Source organism: Polypterus senegalus, chromosome 3, assembly GCF_016835505.1.
Source record: "Polypterus senegalus isolate Bchr_013 chromosome 3, ASM1683550v1, whole genome shotgun sequence".
In the NCBI taxonomy this organism is placed as follows: Eukaryota; Metazoa; Chordata; class Cladistia; order Polypteriformes; family Polypteridae; genus Polypterus; species Polypterus senegalus.
Genome location: NC_053156.1, coordinates 217,922,547 through 217,945,379, shown reverse-complemented (window position 1 = coordinate 217,945,379; position 22,833 = coordinate 217,922,547). Strand labels below are relative to the sequence as shown.

Below are 22,833 nucleotides of genomic sequence, written 5' to 3'. Positions count from 1 at the left end.
CTTTCTGGATGCACTGTACTTCTGGACACTCCAGGTAGGTTGCAGCTCTGGAATATGACATCACTGGAAGATAATGGGTTCCTGGTAGCTTCATATTTGATTTTTGTCAAATCTTTAGCAGTTCATTTGCATCTTTTTCTCATCACGTTTCTTGCGACCCTGTTGACTATTTGATGTATGATGGTTCTGTGATCACAGCCCAATATCTTAGCAATTTCAAGAGTGGTGCACCCCTCTAAAAGACTTTTTACAATTTTTGACTTTTCAGAGTCAGTTAAATCTCTTTTTTGGCCCATTTTACCGAAGGAAAACAAGCTGCCTAATTATGCACACCTTGATATTGGGTGTTGATCTCCTTAGGCCACACCCTTCCTCATTACACAAATACACATAACCAGATATGCTTAAATTCAATAAGCATTTAAGTTTATACAGTTTGGAGTTGGAATATATAAATAAAAATGGTCAAAATACTCACTTGCCTAATAATTGTACACACAGTGTATGAAAGATGCACACTTTGCCCTAATCAAGTTACATATCAAAATAGTGCAATTATAAAGTTAAAAATGATCAATGACAATTTAAATTAGTTATGTTTTAATATACATAAATGGGACAATATTAGAAAAAGGAAAGTCTGTTCAGTTGGCATCTCTCAAACACACCCCATAACCCCCTAATTGCTTACGAATACACAATGCTCTCTCCTTATTTCTATTCCTCTTCAGTTTTAAGGACAATACTTTAATTCAAGCACCCAAAACAATTTCTGATCTGCATGTTGCAAACAGTAAAGACTAAAGTATACATCACCACCTTGTGGCCAAAATATATTTCTGCAACAAATAAAGATAGACGTGCATTCTTTTGAGAACAAACGTTTTGTGCCTCTCACATAATGCTACAATTCTCATCTTTCAATCCATAACAATGACAGTATGATTTAAAAACTTCCAGTGTTACATTTTTTCAAGAATAAAACAATGCTGCATTTTTTTAGAACTCCTAAACCTAGTGAAAATGTGCACCTTTTTTTTTTTTTGTTTTAAACCATAGAATAACTAAAATTAAAAAAAAAAAAAAAAAAGGAGAACAAATGTTTACTTCTTTTTATGAAATAATTCAACAGTTGTACTATATTTAGTTATTAGTCGGGTGAACATGCCAGATAAAGATCAAGGAAATATTCAAAAATGCTGGTACTGGCTAAAAATACAGTAACTCAAAGTTACTGCTTGGATTTTTATGTAAATCATAAAGCAGTACAAGGAGAATGTACTACAAAACAGGGTAAAGAAAACCAATCAAATGAAGTATTAAAAATAAACCAACATATTGTTTTACTGTCAGACAGAAAACTTAGTCAGGAAAAAAAATATTTCTCTAACAAAGCACTAAATTATCCTAAAACAGGTCCCAAAGAAAAAAAGATTGAAACTAATATCAATCAATAGGCCTTGTAAGTATTCAACATTTCACAATTTGCAGTAAATTATACAAGAGGAGTATGATCCTCATGGACACACAAACACTGGCTTTGATACAGGTTTAATTTGATGCTTGATATTTAAGTAATTGTTGAAACTTCTGTTTGGAATAATACATTGCATTTGTTTGTCTACCTAGACAAAATCTCAAAAGGTTATAGTAAAAAGTAATTTTTTTATTTAAGTGTAAAATTGAACACTCAAAATATCCTACTGTACAAAGCCTCCCCCACAAATCCCACAAAAAAAAAAAAAAACACAAATGCACACAACACTTTCTGCCACTGGATTCACAATTAATATTCTGCATTCAAGGCCCTATAGATTAGTTTGTAACACTCTGTAGAAGGGTGATGTTGTCTCCTTTCAACATGATTCGTCCTGCAAAACAAAACAAGCTTGGTTCAGCATTAAAAAAAAGGAAGCTGACTTTTATATCTTGAAAATACTGTACATAAAATAATGTATATCAACCAGCCCTGTATTTGTGAGAGGGCACATTTTATAACTGAGCATCGTTGTTTTTACCTACGAAAATTCTCTTTTAAGAGGAAATTGTTAAGCTGCAATGTGTCTAGGTTATTTCTTAGTCTATATAGTGGCAAGTTTATAAAAGAAAAAAAAAACCCTGCTTCCTTCAAATTGGCTGTTAAACACAGTTTTAAGTAATTGCAATAGAGGAGACTGAAACAATGATGCTGAAACAAAATGTACGGTAGATATTTTAGTCACATTGTTTTATGCATATAGTTACAAAGAAGTCTTGCAGTGTACATCTGAACCTCTAAATCTATGATAGATAGATTATCTGATTAATTCTGGACATTCCTGTACAGAGGAACTTTAATAATTCAGAACACACAACTTTGTTATCTAATTGATTTGAGGCAATACCAAGCAGTTACTGGGACAAAATATATTTAAAATATACACAACTACTAGGGCTGTCATAATGACTCACCATTTGAATATAATTTGAACTTATTTAAAAACACTTATTTGAAGGCAAAAGCCGATATTAAACTGTAAGAGAACTGTTGTTCGTTTTCCCTGTACTAATTTTGGCACTGGGTTACGCCAGACACAATGCAAAGCTGCAGTACTGTACTTTACTGGTCTGATTATGTATTTCATGTCCATGATTAACCTTTTGGAAATTTTGAATAGTTTTGAATTTTGAATAGTTAGCTTACCACCTTTCAATAGTAAAATGTAAAGTCAGACCCCTTCACGACATAGGGCGTTTTTTTCTATCCCACTGCATTATCAAAGAGCCTCGCTAGCGTCAGACAAAACTCTGCGTTCCACAATTACTCATTTTATGTGACTGCTGGTTTGAGATAGATATAGATATATATAGTGTAATGCCTAAAACAATGAGGTGCAATTAAAAATATTTAGGTCACCTTTATTACAATATTGCTGCATCTGTATAGGAAGAAAAAAAAATGTCAAAAAGCTTTTAATTCTGAATGCTGTGATATTAACTGTATCATGCTGCAGCCTATTGGAAATCTTCAAAATAATAAAACATGTCCAACCTTTGACCTGCCTGCCTTTTACTCTTACTTCGCTCACTATTCTCACTCTGTCATGGTCTTACGAACTGACCCGTATTTATCTTGGACCTTGCCAGAACTGTAAGCCATGAAAAGAAACTTAAATCCATATGAACCTCACATTATAGCATAGTGCTTCGCTACAGTATTAATTCCTCCCCCCCCCCATGGTTTCTCCTCTGCAAAGCATTGCGTGGGTATCGGCTGTATCACTCAGCTGGTGTCCTGGACTACAAACGCACTGGGGCATGTCTTGCTGCTAGCAAGAACAGCTGTGAGGGATAGGAAACTGGGTTAGTGTAGAGTCCTGGGGAAAGCAATTTTTGTGAGGGCACCTCCACAGAAAAAACTGAAGGACGGGGGTCAAGGACAGTGCTTTCTTGCCAAACAAAACAAGCGGTTTTAGACTTGTACACCCAGTCATCAGTGTTACTGTAAACAAGACAGTGGTGAAAATGCTTCCCTTTTATAAGGGGCAGCTGCTCAAGTTTTTAATGGCTCTTGTACTTAAGGAAGAGTTGCCAGAGTACCACTTAAAATTCCCCACCCACTGTTAGGGTTTTTCTTGCTATAGCTTTCTCTACCATAAAAATAAACAAAAAAACCACATAACGTACATGAATGTCCAGAATCGTCAACCCAAGTTTGAATATATTTGAATATTTTTAATTTCAAACCTTGGTATTTGGCCGATTGTACCACCCTAGTACATATATTTATAAATATATAGATGCCACAATTATTGACACTCCTGGTAAAGAAGAAAAACAAGTTGGAGAAAGAAAGAAAAAAAAAAAAATCACCTTTAAATGAATTACAACCTAGTACTGAAAAAAAGATAGAAATCCAACCTGTATTTAAAATAAATGTATACCGAGATAAAATAATCCTTCATCAAGAAATTATTTTTAACAAAACCACAAGTGACACTATTATAGGAACCCCTAGAAATTCATATGAACAAAGTGTAACTGAAGCATTTTTTCATTTAGATCTGACTTGATCACAGAGTGCAGAAACATTCAAACAGTAATCGATGACTTCCTATTTCACTGGGGTATAAATATATGGCCTTCTGCTGTTATGCACCTAAAATCTGGAATAGCCTGCCAATAGGAATTCGCCAGGCTAATACAGTAGAGCAGTTTAAAACACTGCTGAAAACATAGAAAGGTCATGTTAAAGTAATAACACTTCAATTTAATTCTATCCTGATACTCTGTATGTTCAATTTCCTTATAATAACTACTCATGGTGGCTCTAAAATCCGTACTGACCTCTACTCTCTTTTCTGTTTCTTTTTCCGGTTTCAGTAGGTGGTGGTGGCTTGCGTCACCTCCACCTACTCAAAGCTTCATGATGCTCCAACAATGATGGATGGATTAAAAGGCACAACTCTATGTGACCATCATCATCAAGCCCTTCTGTGAGAACCCTAAATCCAAAGAGGATTGTTTCATTTATGTTCAGTAGACCCTGCGTGGAGTTTGCATGTTCTCCCCGTGTCTGTGTGGGTTTCCTCCGGGCGCTCCGGTTTCCTCCCACAATCCAAAGACATGCAGGTTAGGTGGATTGGCGATTCTCAATTGGCCCTAGTGTGTGCTTGGTGTTTGGATGTGTTTGTGTGTGTGTCCTGTGGTGGGTTGGCACCCTGCCCAGGATTGGTTCCTGCCTTGTGCCCTGTGTTGGCTGGGATTGGCTCCAGCAGACCCCCGTGACCCTGTATTCGGATGCAGCGGGTTAGAAAATGGATGAATGGATGGATGTTCAGTAGAATGTCCAGAGGGAACTGGGCGGTCTCATGGTCTGGAATCCCTACGGATTTTATTTTTTCTCCAGCTGTCTGGAGTTTTGTTTTTTCTGTCCCCCCTGGCCATTGAACCTTACTCTTATTCGATGTTAATTAATGTTGATTTATTTTGTTTTCTTATTGTGTCTTTTATTTTTCTATTCTTTATTATGTAAAGCACTTTGAGCTACTGTTTGTATGAAAATGTGCTATATAAATAAATGTTGTTGTAAGGAGGTGCAGAGGCTAAATTCCCTTATTCACTCATCAGCATGGGAAAGATGAGAACACAAAAATGAGGAAAAAAAGTGTAATGACCTCAAAGCAGGGAATGGCAAAAAAAATGCTACTCGCCTGAAAATGGCCATATCTACAGTTAAGGTAATAATGAAAAAGTTGAGTTTAACTGTAACTGTTACCAATTTACGTGGGACAGGACCCAAGTTTATTTTGCCCCCATGCAAAGTGAGTAGGATGGCTTTAAAAAAATATATATATATATATATATATATATAATATATCTATCTATCTATCTATCTTGTAATAGTAATATCTTGGGGTCACCAAGCCTCCATGGAAACAGATTTGGAAGGCATGCCAGAGAAAAAAAACAAACCAACCAAAAAAGCTGTTCTTGTCATTTAACCACAAGCCGCAGAACCAGGAGCTTGCTAAACACTATTGGACTGGAAGTTTGATTTCTCCAACAACAAACTAAAACAGGGTTGTCATTGGATCTTCCAGCAGGACAATGATCCAAAAAGTGTCCAAAATCAAAAAAAAAAAAAAAAAAAAAAATGGATAAAGGAACACAAAATCAAGTTTCTGCCATGCCAGTCTCAGTCCCTGGAACTAAATACCATTCAAAACTTTGGAATGAGCTAAAGAGTAGAGTGGAGGAGAGGACCCAACAGCCTGGATGATACTAAGGAATGGCGTTAGACTCCCTGCTCCATATTTTTCAAATTTATGACCCTGTGTTTGGATTCAGCGGGTTGAAAAATGGATGGATGGATAACATGTTATAGAAAAAGACTCAGGGCTGTTGTATTGGCAAAGGGAGACTGTACAATATATTAAATGCAGGGGTACCAGTATTTGTGGCACACTGGGCTTTTTTAATAATTATTTCTTGAGGGGGATTTTTTTTTTTCTTAGAGCACATTTACTTCACTTAAAGGTTGGATTTCTCTCATAGGACACAGTAGTACAAAAGCAATATTGTTATAAAATACTAGGGACATATTTTATTTGTACAAAACACACATATAAGATATGTTATAGTTTTGCTTCTTTTCAGCTCAAAACTGAAATTACTTATGCATAAAGGTTAATTAGCCGGTTTAATTTCTTTGTTACATGTTACTGACAGTGATGCACAGAATCATATAAATAGAAGACCAAGTTCTTACCAAGTGGTTTCCTTGTTTTTGTTTTCATGTGAACTTCTTCTGCATCATCCAATACTAAATTCATGTATTCATCAAAACCCTACAAATTAACAAATGAACATTAATGTTTAACTCTTGGCTGCAAAAAGAATTCTGCTCTCATCCAACAAGCATATAAACTGCCCATAAAATTTATAAGGTAATTTGCATTTTACTGGCAAAGCTCCCAAGGAAAAAGGGAAGGAATTAGTATTAAAAACAGGTGCTTTTTGGGTGTACCTACCAGGCATAGAACTTCATCACTTTGCATTTACCCTTCAACCAACAGGATTTTGTTATTTCTCACCCTCCACTTCTCTTCCTTCGTATCCTATGGAGTGTAATAAAATGACTTCCAGTTCCCCATCTGCTCTTCTAATCTCTTATGTACTCGGGACTTTGTACCATGCTAAGTTCCCAACCCAGTTTAGGTATTCCCACACTATATTTTTGTTTTAAATGAGCCTTTGGAATTGATGGCTGCAGTGTATTTCCCCACCCCATGGGCACATCTGGGTCTAGAGACATTTATTGATTCTGGCCCCTTCCATTCTATTTACGTTCAAAGCTTCTATTCCTTCTGTCTCATTCTTAAACTACTGACTCAAACTAGTTCGAAGGACATGGTACTCCATTGTCTTGCTCTTCACCCATTGTATAATAGGTTTTACTCCTTAACTTCTGCAAAGAAACCAGTCAATAAACATTATGCTATTTTAGATAAGGCTTCCTACTATCCCATCAACCATCTTGCTGCTCCTCCATTCCCTTGGAATAATATCTAGTCTCCAAAAATCCTAAAGATCAACACATTCAGTTTAAATTTGTACAAGACTTTTATATCTTAACCTCACAAAAGTGTTTTAGCATTGGACTTACTCCTGGCCCTCCTGCACACTATGCTTGTGTCTTCCCTGCAACCTTTATTCACATGTTCTTGGACTGTTCCCCTATAGCTTCTTCATGGTCATTTGTCACTAATTCAATTTCTAAGATTGGGTGTCAAATATGATATGCTTCATGTTTCCTGCTTTTGAATCTATTATCTTTCTCATCTACTGTACACAACGAACTTCTCTCATTAGGCACTGTAGCAGCAAAAAACTCACATTAAAATCACTTGCACAAGCTCAAAAAAAAAAAAAAAAAATCATGCTTTTACAATTTAGTTCTTTAGAAAATCTCAGTGTTCCAAAGCAACATTCAGTGCCACTATCACTAACTAGCTCGTTTGACATGGATTGGATGGACAATTTACTTTTTTTTTTTTTTTCCTTTCTCCTATTCAAAGCAGTGTGCCTTTGTTGTATGATGAGGCTCCTTTTATTACTTCAGATTAGTACTCCAACAGAGAATTTTGCCATTTCAGTGTCTAATAAAAATCTGATCACAAAAAGTAGGTGCTTAACATTTCATCATCAGTTTCGACTTTTAATGTGTGAACTGCATGTTCAATTGAGTGGAGGTCAAGTAACTGACTAGGCCACTGAATAATATTTCACTTCTTTATCTTGAAAAGTGCACGGGTTGCAACATGTTTTGGGTTGCCATGCATCAGTCCTATCAATTTTGCAGCATTTTGCTGAATTTTAAACAAATAACATAGCCCTATACACTTAAGAATTCATCCTGCCGCATGTGTAAGTAGTCATATTATAAATAGACACTACTGACCGAGTTCCACTGGCAGCTATACATGTCCATGTCATAACAGTATGCTTCAGATCATGAGCCCATTGCTTCCCTTCGCTTCCTATTATTCTGATACATACTGAACTTGGCTTATTATGCCCAAAGAATATGCTTCCAAAACTTGACCGGCTTTTCAGATGTTTCGAGGAAAAGTCTAATCTGACCCTAATCTTGAAGTTTAACCAGTGGTTTGCACAGAGTGGTAAACCCTCTGTATTTATTACGTTCATGAAGTGTTCTCTTGATTGTACACATTGACAATGATGTGCACCCCACCTAGAAAGTGTTCTTGACTTGGATAGATGTTGTGAGTGGGGTTATTCTTTACCTAGGATAGACTTCTGCAATCTTTCTGCAAAGTTGTTCTGTGTTCCTTAAGGTTTTTAGGTAGGGATGCTCTGATCAGGTTTTTAAGGCTGATACCGATCACCAATTTCATGTTACTTGATTGGCCGATTCTGCCTTTTTTTCTTAAAACATTTTTAAAAAACCTTTTATGCTATTCTCCTGCATAAATGGACAAATAGAAGCCTTTTGTCCTACACTGAAGTATACTTTTATAATTAAACTATAGACCACCTGTTTTTATTAACAGAATGAAGTTCTGTAGACTTACTGATCAGTGACCATAAAATGCATACTTTAATATGTACAAAAATATATATCTATAATACATACATCATAAGAAAATAAATTGCTTCTCAGAACTACAACCTGTAAAATCAATTATTCTCTAATGTACAGTGCACCCGGAAAGTATGCACAGCGCATCACTTTTTCCACATTTTGTTATGTTACAGCCTTTTTCCAAAATGGATTAAATTAATTTTTTTCCTCAGAATTCTACACAAACACCCCATAATGACAATGTGAAAAAGTTTACTTGAGGTTTTTGCAAATTTATTACAAATAAAAAAAACTGAGAAATCACATGTACATAAGTATTCACAGCTTTTGCTCAATACTTTGTCGATGCACCTTTGGCAGCAATTACAGCCTCAAGTCATTTTGAATATGATGCCACAAGCTTGGCACACCTATACTTGGCCAGTTTCGCCCATTCCTCTTTGAGGCACCTCTCAAGCTCCATCAGGTTGGATGGGAAGCGTCGGTGCACAGCCATTTGAAGATCTCCAGATGTTCAATCAGATTCAAGTCTGGGCTCTGGCTGGGCCACTCAAGGACATTCACAGAGTTGTCCTGAAGCCACTCCTTTGATATCTTGGCTGTGTGCTTAGGGTCGTGTCCTGCTGAAAGATGAACTGTCACCCAAGTCTGAGGTGAAGAGCGCTCTGGAGCAGGTTTTCATCCAGGAGGTGTCTGTACATTGCTGCAGTCATCTTTCCCTTTATCCTGACTAGTCTTCCAGTTCCTGCCGCTGAAAAACATCCCCACAGCATAATATTGCCACCACCATGCTTCACTGTAGGGATGGTATTGGCCTAGTGACAAGCGGTGCCTGGTTTCCTCCAAACGTGACGCCTGGAATGCACACCAAAGAGTTCAATCTTTGTCTCATCAGACCAGAGTATTGTTTCTCATGGTCTGGGAGTCTTTCAAGTGCCTTTTGGCAAACTCCAGGCGGGCTGCTATGTGCCTTTTACTAAGGAGTGGCTTCTGTCTGGCCACTCTACCATACAGGCCTGATTGCTGCAGAGATGGTTGTCCTTCTGGAAGGTTCTCCTCTCTCCAGAGGACCTCTGGAGCTCTGAAAGAGTGACCACTGGGTTCCTGGTCACCTCCCTGACTAAGGCCCTTCTCCCCCGATCGCTCAGTTTAGATGGCCAGCCAGCTCTAGGAAGAGTCCTGGTGGTTTCGAACTTCTTCTTCTTATAGAGGATGGAGGCCACTGTGCTCATTGGGACCTTCAAAGCAGCAGAAATTTTTCTGTAACCTTCCCCAGATTTGTACCTCGAGACAATCCTGTCTCAGAGGTCTACAGACAATTCCTTTGACTTCATGCTTGGTTTGTGTTCTGACATGAACTGTCAACTGTGGGACCTTATATAGACAGGTGTGTGCCTTTCCAATCATGTCCAATCAACTGAATTTACCACAGGTGGACTCCAATGAAGCTGCAGAAACATATCAAGGATGATCAGGGGAAACAGGATGCATGGCAAAGGCTGTGAATACTTATGTACATGTGATTTCACAGTTTTTAAAATTTTTAATAAATTAGCAAAAACCTCAAGTAAACTTTTTTCACGTTGTCATTATGGGGTGTTGTGTGTAGAATTCTGAGGAAAAAAATGAGTTTAATCTATTTTGGAATAAGGCTGTAACATAAAATATGGAAAAACTGATTGATGTGCTGTGAATACTTTCCGGGTGTACTGTACCTATCTGAAACAAGGCTTAATTAAAAACAGTCGTTTTTACCACTTCTAACAAAAATATATACAGATATTCTCATACAATCAATTAATTAATATTGGCAATTAAAAACACTGCTTAAATGTAAACATTCATGCACTTATACATTAATCATTTTACATCATTAATTGCACTACAGCTTTTTCCTGTTAAAATATACATTTACTATATTTATACAGGTGCTTTTTACTTCAGTATATCTAGATATTCGTATTTCTTGAGGTGTAATAAAATATGGATCACCATTTTAATTAAGTACTTGTTTCTTTCCAAAACCTATGCTGTATGACACCGCAACAAATAATAAACATAGTACAAATCTTCAGAAAATGTCTATTGTTTACTGCGCAGCAATTTCAAATTTGTCTTTATCTTTTCTTTGTTAGACATGTAAGCAGCTGCATTTTAAACAAGCTATCTGTCCAAACTCAATTGGTGTCCGTTTCAATTTAACTGTTTAAAATATTTTTTCAAAAAAAAACCTCAGTTTTCTGAAAAGCACACAAAGCAATGGTTTCACATATAAAATCAACAGAAGTTTGTTGCTGTGTGAGGAGGCTGCACCCATTTCGCATCTCTGGCAGAAGCGGCTATGCGGGGGCTGCTCGAAAGCCGGCAAGAGTGTGCGACAGACTGGCTGCCTGGCTGTCTTCACACAGCAGGAGGGCAGCGGTGGCAGTCACAATGCAACGCAATCTGGTTTGTACCTCTTGTCATCATAAATGGCAGTCCTTACACGTTGCAGTAGGTGCATCAGCTACAGGAATGTTGTCAGCACCATGATCAGCTGATGCTAGCACCTCACTTTTTTGTTTTCGATCTCCATCTCCAGATCACTTGCATAAAAATCAATGGCCAGATATCAATGCCATTTTAGAGGTGGTTTGCTCTTTCCTACTCATGCAAGCGCAGAGAAACAAAGTCAGATCGTTTTAGCAAAGACAGTCAAACTGAAACGCTAACAGTGATATTTGTTACCGTTTAAACTTATTACTGTCCTTCACCCGAGTTTCTTTAAAAGCCGACATCCACCCTAAAAGAGTTAAAGGTCTAAATTCCTTAAAGTAGCTTTTCTTGCTGTTTGTCTAGTTCCACAGGGTGACATCTCGGATTACTCCCCCCTAGCCCCCCCCCCAATTTAGTACTCCACTTTCTTTAACACATCAGCTAATATACCAATCGCCTTTTGTTCACTGATAAAACAAGCTCCCACTCGCGGTTTTGTTTATATTGTTGGAACTGTGTTGCAAAAGAAAGGATAAAAAAAAAAAAAGGAATGCTGGCTCAAACACTGCAATACATAAAGGAATACCACAACTAAATTACTGTAAAGTTTAGAAAAACAGGGGCTGAAAAGAATAGCTTGCGAGACCTGTCGTTTTACCGATCAAGTCTTTTTTTTAGTGAAAATCATTCGATTTCGATTAATAGCCAATCGATCGGATCATCCCTGCTTTTTAGGATTATGTTCCTTCTTTTTAAGAGTGAACCAAATTCCTGATTTGGCCATTCCTAATGTCTCTGCTGTCTCTATGAAGGGTTGATTTTTTTTTCCCCCAGCTGCTGGAGAGTTCCCACCAACAGCTTCCAAATGCAAATTCCTCACTTGGAATCAACTCCAGAACTGCTTAGATGTTAATAAAATAAGGAGGGAGCTGCCCACACCTGTCAACATAACCACCAGCGAGTCCACTGTCTAATTACTATTGGTCATTTGGCAAGAAAGGGGAAAACACGTAAGTACTGTAATTCCTAAACCATTCAACCATCCATCCATCCAACCAGTTTAGAGGTAAATACCTTCAAGTCTGCGTTTTCAGCCAACATTCATAATACAGCAACAGTCCTTAGATTACTTCTTAGACAAATACTATTGACTCCTTTTCATATCTCAAATGTGGCAGGAGTGGCACCAAAGCAAATCTACTGGTCTACTATGCAACAGAAAAAAAATGTTTTTGAACGTAATTCTTACTTTTGTTCAAACAGTTGGATTCATGTGTGTACAATACCTAATAAGTAAATAGGCATGCACACGGAGGGCTTTCAATGACTTTGTTACGGAGCTAAATGCATTTTCCTGCCATTGTTGTGGTTCACTGATCAACTTTAAGTGATTCATACATCTTGTCATACTGAAACCAACTCTAAATAATCACTTTAATTCTATATCCTTATGGCAGTCACATCCACCAGGATGAAAATATCTATCAACAAGGCGTGCGGCAACAAAGAATGGTATAACTAGCAAACTGTCATGATGGTCACTATATTTCACTTCAACTGAACATGTGTGTGTGCGATTCTGGAGAAATCTATCAAATGGAAACATCTAGTGATTTCCTTCACTTGTAGAAATGGTGGCAGCTCCCTCTAATTAACATTTAGACACTTGTAGATATTATGACTAAGTTGACTGAAGCTAACCTGTCAGATCCTGACAATGTTCAAATCAAATTATTTTCTTGTTACAATTATTTTTTTAGTTATGTGAATAAGAGTTTAAGATGAAAGAATGGTTGACCTAAAAATAAAAGTAATGTGTTATATGCATTACATGTACACACACATAAGTCCCAATTTCTACACTTTATTCTCTATCATTTTATAGCAGTGTTAAAACTACAAAATGCTGTAGATAAATGTGTGCATTTTACTTACAATGATACATCCTTCTATCCGCATGTTTACTTGCTCATACAGCCACACCTGGATTCTTGATCTCTAGAATGAAAGAAACGTTTGGTTAGTTTTTTTTCCAATCCAATTACTAAATTACTAATTACAAACTATCTTGGTACCCTTATGCTTGTACTATACTCTCCATATGACTTAGTGCATTAAAATTTGCACGTAACCTAACATTTTAGACAAATGACAAACAATGGCAAAAGCTTTAAATTATCATTTTTACTTAATACTAAACTACTTACTAACAAATCTGAAAAGTGAAAGAGGGTTTTTTCCCCCCTGTAATGTTTTTTCATCATGTTATTCTAGGGTATGTTATGCAAAATATAAGCACTTTGTTTTATCCTTCCTACGATTTCATTTGTGTATGGAATAAATACTATAAAAGTTTGACCATTCCAAAGATCAAAACAGTTATTTATGATCAGTATACATAAACACAGCTAAGCCAGATACAGAATTCTGAAAAAAAAAAAAAAAGAAAAGAATATTTCAGCAGAAAAATAAGGACTTTGTACAATCCTTTACTTATGAAAACACAATTTACCTGCATTTCCTCTTATGATCTTTTAGAAAACATCCTTTAGTTTTGACAACAGTTAATTAGAACCTCAAAAAAATGTTATATTTTCAAACAGACTAATAGTCTTCGTCATTCTCACACCTGCTTACTCCAATTCAGAGTAATAATAATAAATTTTATTTATATAGCACCTTTCCTAGAGTAGCAGGGCGCAAGAGCCTATACAGGCAGCACTGAGCAAAATGCAGGAAGAGGGCATGGACATAGTATCAGTTTATCAAAGGGTCACTCACACACATAACTCATAGTTGCACTGGGTCCAAACCTGCATGCTTTGAGAAGACATGGAGGTAACTGGAGTAACCCAGAAGAACACCACAGAGACACATGGAGAACATGCAAACAAGTGCTGGATCTTAATGTAGTATGCAGGTTCTGTACAATGGCAGTTCTAAGCATTGTACACTACTGTGCCACCTAAGCTACAAATATGTTTACTACATTTCAACTATCTGAAATTTCTTAAATATATTCACTTACAGCCTAATTGCTCTTAAAACTACATAAAATTATATTCTGATAGGAAAAAAAGATAAAATAAAACACCTGTTTGTCTCAGTGTATTTTATTTCACATTCTGTAAACTGTTTTGTATTACTCTACTGGTGTAATTTTACCATGTCGAGTCTGGCTTTTGGCTAAATATGAGCGGAAATCTCTACATGCAAAATAAAATAATTATTTTAAGTTAAAAAAAAAGCAGACAAATTATTTGAAAGACTGACTTTATCCACTCAGTTTAAACTACTATAAACATCAGACTGACTAAAGGTATGCCATTTTAAAAATGGCTAAAATATTAACATCAAATTGCTTTTTAAACTATTGGTTTTTTAATACCACTGAAATTTATGAGGCGATCCCCAAATTTCAAAAATGAATTTCAAGCCCTGGAAATGACATTGCACACACCGGCTTTTTGCCATTTTCTCATGAGACCTTGATTGTTACATGAAGAGATGAAGGAGGCAAGGCACATGATCCTAAAACGGTAAGTCAGCTACTTTACTTCATATTTTAGTGATACATATTTACTTTCGGCGACAAAAGCTTGAAACCACAAACACAAGTTTCCTTAAAACACAGAAGGGGCCACAAGTCCCTTGGAGACGTGTGTACAAACAAACTGAACGCTCTTAAAGTCTTTTCAAAGTTATGACGACAAAAAGAGTAATACTTACATTCTGAAGGTACCTGAATATAAGATTCTGAGTAAAAAAAGGTTAAAGAAAAAAAACACTCATAATAAGATCTAAGTGTACAGTTCAAATAATAAGCTATCCATAATAACATATTTATAACCGATTACAATTATTGCAAAAAAAACAGTAGTCGAACATCTCAAATATGTTGATCACTGTTCAAGCCTCTAGGCCACAACTCTCTTTTCCCATTGAAATAATCGGACGGGTTCAACTTTTTTTTAAAAAAACAAAAAGGATACAATGGGCTGCACCATCACTTTTTGCACCTTCTGTCCTTGTCCGCGGTAAGCCATGGTTATAGGATGATAAAGAAACTAACTAGTTCTAGCTTTTCAGAGAGAGGTTCGATAAGCACCCTTTTCTTTTCAGTAGTTACCGCTCGTTCTTTACACGCCGCGTTTAACATTCTATTTCCTTCAAGCAATGACGTCTTTCCTGTTCAGTCGCATGATTGGCATTCTGGGATACTAGAAGTACTTACCTTGTTTTGCAATGGTGAGGCTACGTGCTGATTGGACAGCTTTCGGATTATCCCCACCCTAAATACCGAAAGAAAATAAGAATCAAGTCAGCGGCGGTAGGCGCGTATTGTTTTGAAAACATTGTATGCCCCTCTCTGCTTTTGCATGAATTTTTTATTATCAGTTTGTTATAATATACTCATAAGCAGTGTCATTCCTGGGGTACTACTGTAGCTATTGATTTTCATTTCAACCAGTTAAATAACTAAATGTGCCTTACTTCAAAATTGTAAAATTGTTTAGTTAGTCTTTATATCGTATTTTTCATTCAGAAATACGTGTTTATTTGTTTAAAAAAAGGAAATTTGAATTTTTGCCATATCTTTAAATGTTCCCTTTCTTTTACCATTTTCTTTTAATTCCCCTTTTCCTGTGGAATTTTACTCTTAAGCTTATGCAAATACTGACAGTGGTGGGCAGTACATACACAGGTGCAAATGAAACTAAATGCTACAGGGGAAACAGTTACTTCAGTTTAAAAATCAGTTGTGAGCTAGTTAGAGAAAAGTCTTAATGACCAGAACATAAAATAAAAAAGAGCGAAATCTTAAAGCGGGAAACCGATCAGTAATTAATGTCATGCAAACTTGTGCTTGCTACATTCCCCAAAACATTTTGCAGACCCATTTTGTTATTTCTGGATTGACGCAAAAAAGACAGAAACTTGGAAATAAACATTTTAAATAAAGTTTAAAAGTAGGTGGTGGTTGGGATGAGCACCTGCCGTTAAGGTGGTAAACGGCAACTGAACGTGAAGCCCATTTAGTTTAGCCTTTTATTACTAATTGGCACAAAAATGAATGCAACATTGGAGTAGAGCAGGGGTGTCAAACTCCGGGCCTGGAGGGCCGCAGTGGCTGCAGGTTTTCATTCTGACCCTTTTCCCAATCAGTGACCAGTTCACTGTTAACTTTTTTTCCCCTTCATTTTAATAGCCCTGTTTTTATGGATTCAGTTGTCTGAATTGATTCGTTTCTTCATTAAATGGCAACCAAACAGAAATGTGATGTGAAACGAGCCAACAGATGACCAGTTAAATTGGGCCTACAAACTCTAACCAATTTCACTCCAGCCAATCTCTTAATGAGAAGCCAATTCTTGCTGTTAATTAAACCCATTATTTAATTCCATGGCTTGTTGCTGCTGTCATTCTGCCACAGCAGACTTTTCCAAAACTGCTGATTTTCTGTTTTTTTTTCTAAGAATGCCGTCAATGTTTTGGTGATCTGAGAGATCAACGTTTTAGTGACCATCACCTTTCTTTACTTTCAGATATTGTGCGATGGGCACATGGGAGCTGGTCATGTGGTGGCTCGTTTTGTGTCTCATTATTATTTGGTTGCTAATTAAGGGAAAAGAGACAACTAAGGGGTCTGAGTCAAGTTAATTAAAACTAAAGCAAAAAATGTTAATTAGCAGCAAAAACTAGTCACTAATGAAAAAGATGGTTAGAATGAAAACCTGCAGCCACTTCGGCCCTCCAGGACCAGAGTTCGACACCCGTGGAATAGAGGCTCTGCTTTAGTATTCACTGTGTGTCACTAATCGTCAGTATTTGGATACAAGTAAGGGAGTAAACTCCACAGAAAAACTGATTTTAAAAAGAATATGGTAAAAAAGTTAACATTATAAAGACAAGGCAAAAAATGAAAATGTCTGAGTTTTGTTCATATCTGAATGCAAAACTAACAAAAGAAAAAGACTAAATCCTTAGATCATTTTAAAGTGAGAATAAACCATTTATATATACACTCACTGGCCACTTTAAGTACACCTGTTCAACTGCTTGTCAATGCAAATATCTTAATCAGCCAATCACAAGGCAGCATCTCAATGTATTTAGGGATGTAGACATAGTCACGGCAACCTGCTGAAGTTCAAACCGAGCATCAGAATGGGGAAGAAGGTTAATTTAAGTGACTTTGAATGGTACATGGTTGTTGGTGCCAGGCGGGCTGGTCTGATTACTTTAGAAACTGCCGATCTACTGGGAGTTTTATGCACAGCCATCTCTAGGGTTTTACAAAGAATGGTCTGAAAAAGGGGAAAATATCCAGTGAGCAGCAGCTCTCTGGGCGAAAATGCCTTGCTGATGCCAGAGTTCAGATGAGAATGGCTGCAGAATAGATAGAAAGGCAACAGTAGCTCAAATAACCACTTGTTAAACCTGAGTTGTGCAGAAGAGCATCTCTGAATGCACTACACGTCAAACTTTGAAGCTGATGGACTACATGTAGCAGTCTCAATTTCTGCTGCGACATTCGGCTGGTACAGTAATTTGGTGTCAATAATGTGAAAGCATGGATCCATCCTGCCTTGTATCAATGGTTCAGACTGGTGGTGGTGTAATGGTGTGTGGGATATTTTCTTGACATACTATGGACACCTTATTACCAGTTGAGCAGTGTTTTAAATCCCACAGCCTACATGAGTATTGTGGCTAACCAAGTCCATCCCTTTATGACTGTAGTGTATCCATCTTTTGATGGCTATTTTCAGCAGGAGAATGCACCATGTCACAAAGCTCAAATCATCTCAAATTGGTTTCTTGAACATGACAATGACTTCGTTGTACTTAAATGGCCTGCACAGTCACCAGATCTCCATCCAGTAAAGGGATGTGGTGGAAGGGCAGATTCGCATAATGGAGGTGCAGCCGACAAATCTGCAGCAACTGCTTGTTCTGTTAATATGGACCAAAATCATTGAATGTTTCCAGCATCTTGTTGAATCAATGCCATGAAGAATTATGGCAGTTTTGAAGGCAAAAGGGTGTCCAACCCGGTATTAGCAAGGTGTAACTAATAATAAAGTGGCTAGTGAGTGTACAGTATATGTGAAATTGGTTGGAATGGAGACCCACAGCTTCAGTATTTCTCTAGAACTGAATTTGGGAACTTGAGCATGAAGCATCTTCAGATACAAAATTAAAAAATGTTAAATTATAACTCTTGCATGACTTCTGGAGGTCTAAAACACAAATGTCCCACTTCAGAAAATGTAAATTTTTGCATTCAAAGTTTAGTACATTGTTGTCATCAGGGTGGTATTAGTGGATTTTGTTAGACTCTCACAGCAGTCCAGTGCTTAATGCCTCTAAACTGGCACTGGCAAGATTTATTGCCTGACTGTTTATTGGGACCCAGTCAGTGATTGGTTGCTGCTTTTAAGCAATGCTGCTGGACAGGTTTCTTTAATGTCACACTTTTAGGCATCCTATCTATCCATTCTTCCTGTGAGTAATGTTAGACAAGCTTCAAATAGCGTGCTTAATTATGATTAAAATCATAATGTTGTGAAGAATAAAATGCACCAACCCATCAGAGCACTGCAAAAGTATATGAAAAGAATAATTTCTTCAGTACACTTGCATTATTATACAATTTACTGTACATTTACTTATTTGACATCTTCATTTATGGTAAATTTCAACATCTAAGACACAATTGGTTAAATTTCTTTTGTTTTTCCAACTGGATCTCCGGCAGGTGAAGTGACACTGTCAGTAGTGGAATTTGAACCTACAACTTCAGGGTTTAGAAGTTCAAAGCCTTTTTAGTCTCTGTGTCATGTTCCGTATTCTAAAGCCCAAACCAAGTACTATGGTCTGGTTTAGTTTTTATGAAGCCACATTGAGTTTTAAAATGTGCACTAAGTGATATATAGTAGTGTCAATGTATATTGACATGAGGGCAAAGTAGTTTATTGTTGAATAGTGTAATGGGTCAGATTGTCTCAATGCCTACAATCCAGATCTGGGACAAATAATACAAATTTCCAACAATATCTTTATATATATATTGTCAGGGATGCCAGGGGCCATGACCCGGCCGGGACGCCATGAGGGACGGATGTGGGTCTGCGCCCACCCTGGATCACGTGGGGTCGCCTTCCTGGTTGCTTTGGGGCCACGGGTACAGGGCATGGAAGCTCCACCCTGTAGGGGCTTGTGGTCACCGCCAGGAGGCACCCCAATGCCTTGGGACCTGTTACCCCAGCACTTCTGCCACACCAGGAAGTGCTGGGGAAGAATTAGGACAGCGCCGGAGAGCTGCTGGGAGGACAGCCGGTTCTTCTGCCATGCTGGGCGTGGCTAGAGTAGGAATGCCAGGAACACCTGGGGCTCATCCGGGTCATGTATAAAGGGGCCGTCTCCTTCATTCGAGGCTGGAGTCGGGAGGAGGAAGGACGGCTCAGGAGAGCTATGGAGGCGGCCCAAGAAAGGCATTGTGGCCTTTGGGGTTTGTGTGCACTATTTGGACTGGGTCTGAATGACCAATTGTTGTAAATATATTGTGAATAAACGTGCTTGTGGGTGACATGAAGCGTGTCTGCCTGTCTGTGTCCGGGTCAACTTCCACAATATATATATATAATACGCTACCGTGGCTGTTCGTTTGTCTGTCCTGGATTTTAAATCACCTGTAGCTTGCAAACCGTTTGACCTATTGACCTGAAATTTGGTACACATATAGTATGTGACCTCTACTATCTGCTTTCGGAGTGATGATTGACCTCCAAGGTTATTCCTCTTTTATTTTTATTTTTGTAGAATCAACTCTTGGCAGTGGCCAACAACTACTCTCTCAACTACTCTCTACTAACTTTGCTGTCACTTCCTCTATCTCTTCATATCTTAAGTCTTCAATCTGCCTCAAGAATGATTTAAGTGGCAGCTAGAGTGAAAAATTAAAGAAAATGTACTAAGTATTTGCAACGCAAACACTAACTTAATCAATTTTAACGCATAAAGATGCTGACTAAAGAGAAGAAGCGGGCCAGTAGGGTGGAGAAAAGAGCTGCTCAGGAAGCAGCAAGCACATCAACCTCTGAGCAAACAAATGCTAAATGTACAGAGAGACTATGAAAACTAATGTTTTCTGTTGCCCATTGGCGAGGAGTAAGGGTGCCCTCTATTTGTGAGGTGCGCCTGCTGCTTGCTGCACAGGGAGGAGAGGGGTGAGACGGCGGGATTCTCTGGCTGACTGGAGCGGCATCTAATAACCAGTTCACAAAATAAAACAAAACAAACACAAAAGCACCAGACATTATGATTTAGACTTATGATTTGCACGGTGTTTTCTAAATTCTATCACACCCATATATGCGGGAAGTGAGTGCGAGGGCCCTCGGTGCGCCTGCTTGCTGCTGCTGTGCTGAAGTCTCACACACAACCTATCGAAATTGCTTCCAAATAAAGCACATTTCATTCATAATATTGTCAATCCAAGCCCATTATGGCACAATACATTTTTCCTGGGTTGTGTGAAATCGCAGAAAAAACCCCTATACAAACCGAATCTGCACTAAGGTGTAGGTCTATTAGTTTGCATTGTGGTGATTCTCGGGTTGGGGATGGGTGTTGATACTGGAGTCCAAAATTAACACCGATGGAAGATGGACAAGAAAAGGTCAAAGCCATCAGGTGCTCAGTTTAGAAAAAAGAGAAAAGAGGAGGAGAAACGAGCAAACGATAAAGGTAAGCAGATGTGTCATTGTATAATGGCAGGTATTATGCATGACATGTATCCTGAAACAAGATAACATTAATTAGTAGGGATGGGGAAAACTTCTGTTTACGTTTGTTAGCCACTTGGCTATGATAGTAAACAGTAGACAGACAGTAGACACTGATGTGGATTATTGAATCTTTTGGACTGTGTTCAGCATAATATTAATTAGCCATTAGTTGGAAGAGGTGTATTGTTGATTTGTCTCCTAGTCGCAATGTATGACGAATTATAATGGCTGTTAGCCGTTTGCATACTGTGCTATGCTAAACCGGATGATAGTATTCTGTTGTAGTCTAGCTGACTTAGCAAAAAAATCCCTTACACTATTAGGCTACATTATTTAGGAAAGTTATCTTACTGTGATTACAGAGTAATGCATTGCTTCCAAACACTGATGTTGTGATAGCCTATTCAATATAATGCTTGTTATACATATAATTCTGAATATTTTATAAATTGTGCAAAATGATATGTTTCTTTTAATTATGAAAATGATGCATGCATGTATCAGAGTTTTATATTGGGTTCCTATTCAGGGGCACTTCTGAAATATTTTGGAGCACCCACTGCCACTGCCCAAGATGAGGAGCCATTCACCAGCTTAGCCACATATTTGTCTCCACAAATGTCTGATCCCGAGGATGAAGACCCAATTGCAGCCACTTCAGGTGTGATTGTGTATAGCCTGTGTGTGTTTGTGTGTGTGTGTTGCATAATATTTTGCAAAGACTGTTCGCCACTATGAATGCTGTGTATTCCAAATAACTTGTGTATACCAATGCAAATGTATGCTCATAGAAATGCCTGGAGCTGAACCCCCTGAGGATGAGCTCCTGCCTATGGACCCTGCAAACTGGCCTTCAGATATCACTGACAGCATCTGAATACAGCTGGTTTTCAAAGGACCAAGTAAGGTAGCACCTTTTCCCTAGAAATGAGGGTAATGAAAGAAGTTGCCACCACCAGTATTTTAAGAAAACGCTAGTTAGCGGTGAAAAGATGCCTAGAAGCTGGCTAGTATATTCAGAGAAAAACAGCCTTTTTGCTTCTGCTGCAAGCTGTTTTCTAAAAGACACATCAATTTAACAAGTTCTGGACTGACAGATTGGAAGCATGCAGTTCTCTTCTCACCTCACATGACAATAGTCCTGAACACCATAGCTCCATGAAAGCATGGAAAGAACTGGTAGTGAGGATTAAAAAGATGAAACAATTGACAAACGAGATGGCACTTTGCAGGCTGAGAAAATAAGATGGAGAGCGGTGCTGACTCGTCTCACTATCATTCAATCTCTCACAATAAGAAATTTAGCACTAAGGGGACACACAGAAACATTGTTTTCTCCATCAAATGGCAATTTTCTAAAAGAAGTTGAACTCATGGCAAGGTTTGATCCCATAATGCAAGAGCACATTAACCGTGTCCAGAAAGGCACTTGCAGTCACACCAGCTATTTCGGTCACCATGTACAAAACAAACTCATTGATTTGTTGAGTATCAAGATCACTTCAACAATGGTTGATGATATCAAGCTGGCAAAGTTTTTCTCTATAATTCTAGATTGCAGTCCAGATATTAGCCACACTGAACAGCTGTCAGTTGTGATTCGGATTGTGTCATTACAAGAGAAGCCCCATATTAAGGAGTATTTTATGGGTTTTTGGAAGCTGACGAATCCACAGGGAAACAGGGGAGCTGAAAATTCACTTTGAGGACTACAGAGGTCAGTCATATGACAATGGGGCCAACATGAGGGAAAAAACAAGGGCGTTCAAGCCAGGCTCCTGGAATTGAATCCTAGAGCTCTCTTTGTTCCCTGTGGAGCTCTTGCATTGAATTTGGTTGTGGCTGATGCTGCAAAGGGATTTATTGATGCCACAAGTTACTTTGGGATTTTGTAAAGACTTTACAATTTGTTTTCAGCCTCCACTCAGAGATGGTCCATCCTGAAAAAACATGCTAACATTACACTGAAGATTTGGT

At 37.9% G+C, this 22,833-nt stretch overlaps 1 protein-coding gene across 1 annotated transcript; it reads right to left on the bottom strand.

Annotated features, from left to right (window-relative positions):
- Positions 1 to 583: 583 nt before the first annotated feature.
- Positions 584 to 15,220, bottom strand: snrpe (small nuclear ribonucleoprotein polypeptide E). The gene is made up of 5 exons (XM_039748480.1): positions 15,055 to 15,220; positions 14,792 to 14,818; positions 12,998 to 13,060; positions 6,251 to 6,329; positions 584 to 1,871 (listed from the first exon to the last, which is right to left on the bottom strand). The coding sequence occupies exons 1-5, from the start codon at positions 15,106 to 15,108 to the stop codon at positions 1,816 to 1,818; spliced, it is 279 nt and encodes a 92-aa protein (XP_039604414.1). The 5' UTR covers positions 15,109 to 15,220; the 3' UTR covers positions 584 to 1,815.
- Between the last annotated feature and the right edge of the window lie 7,613 nt (positions 15,221 to 22,833).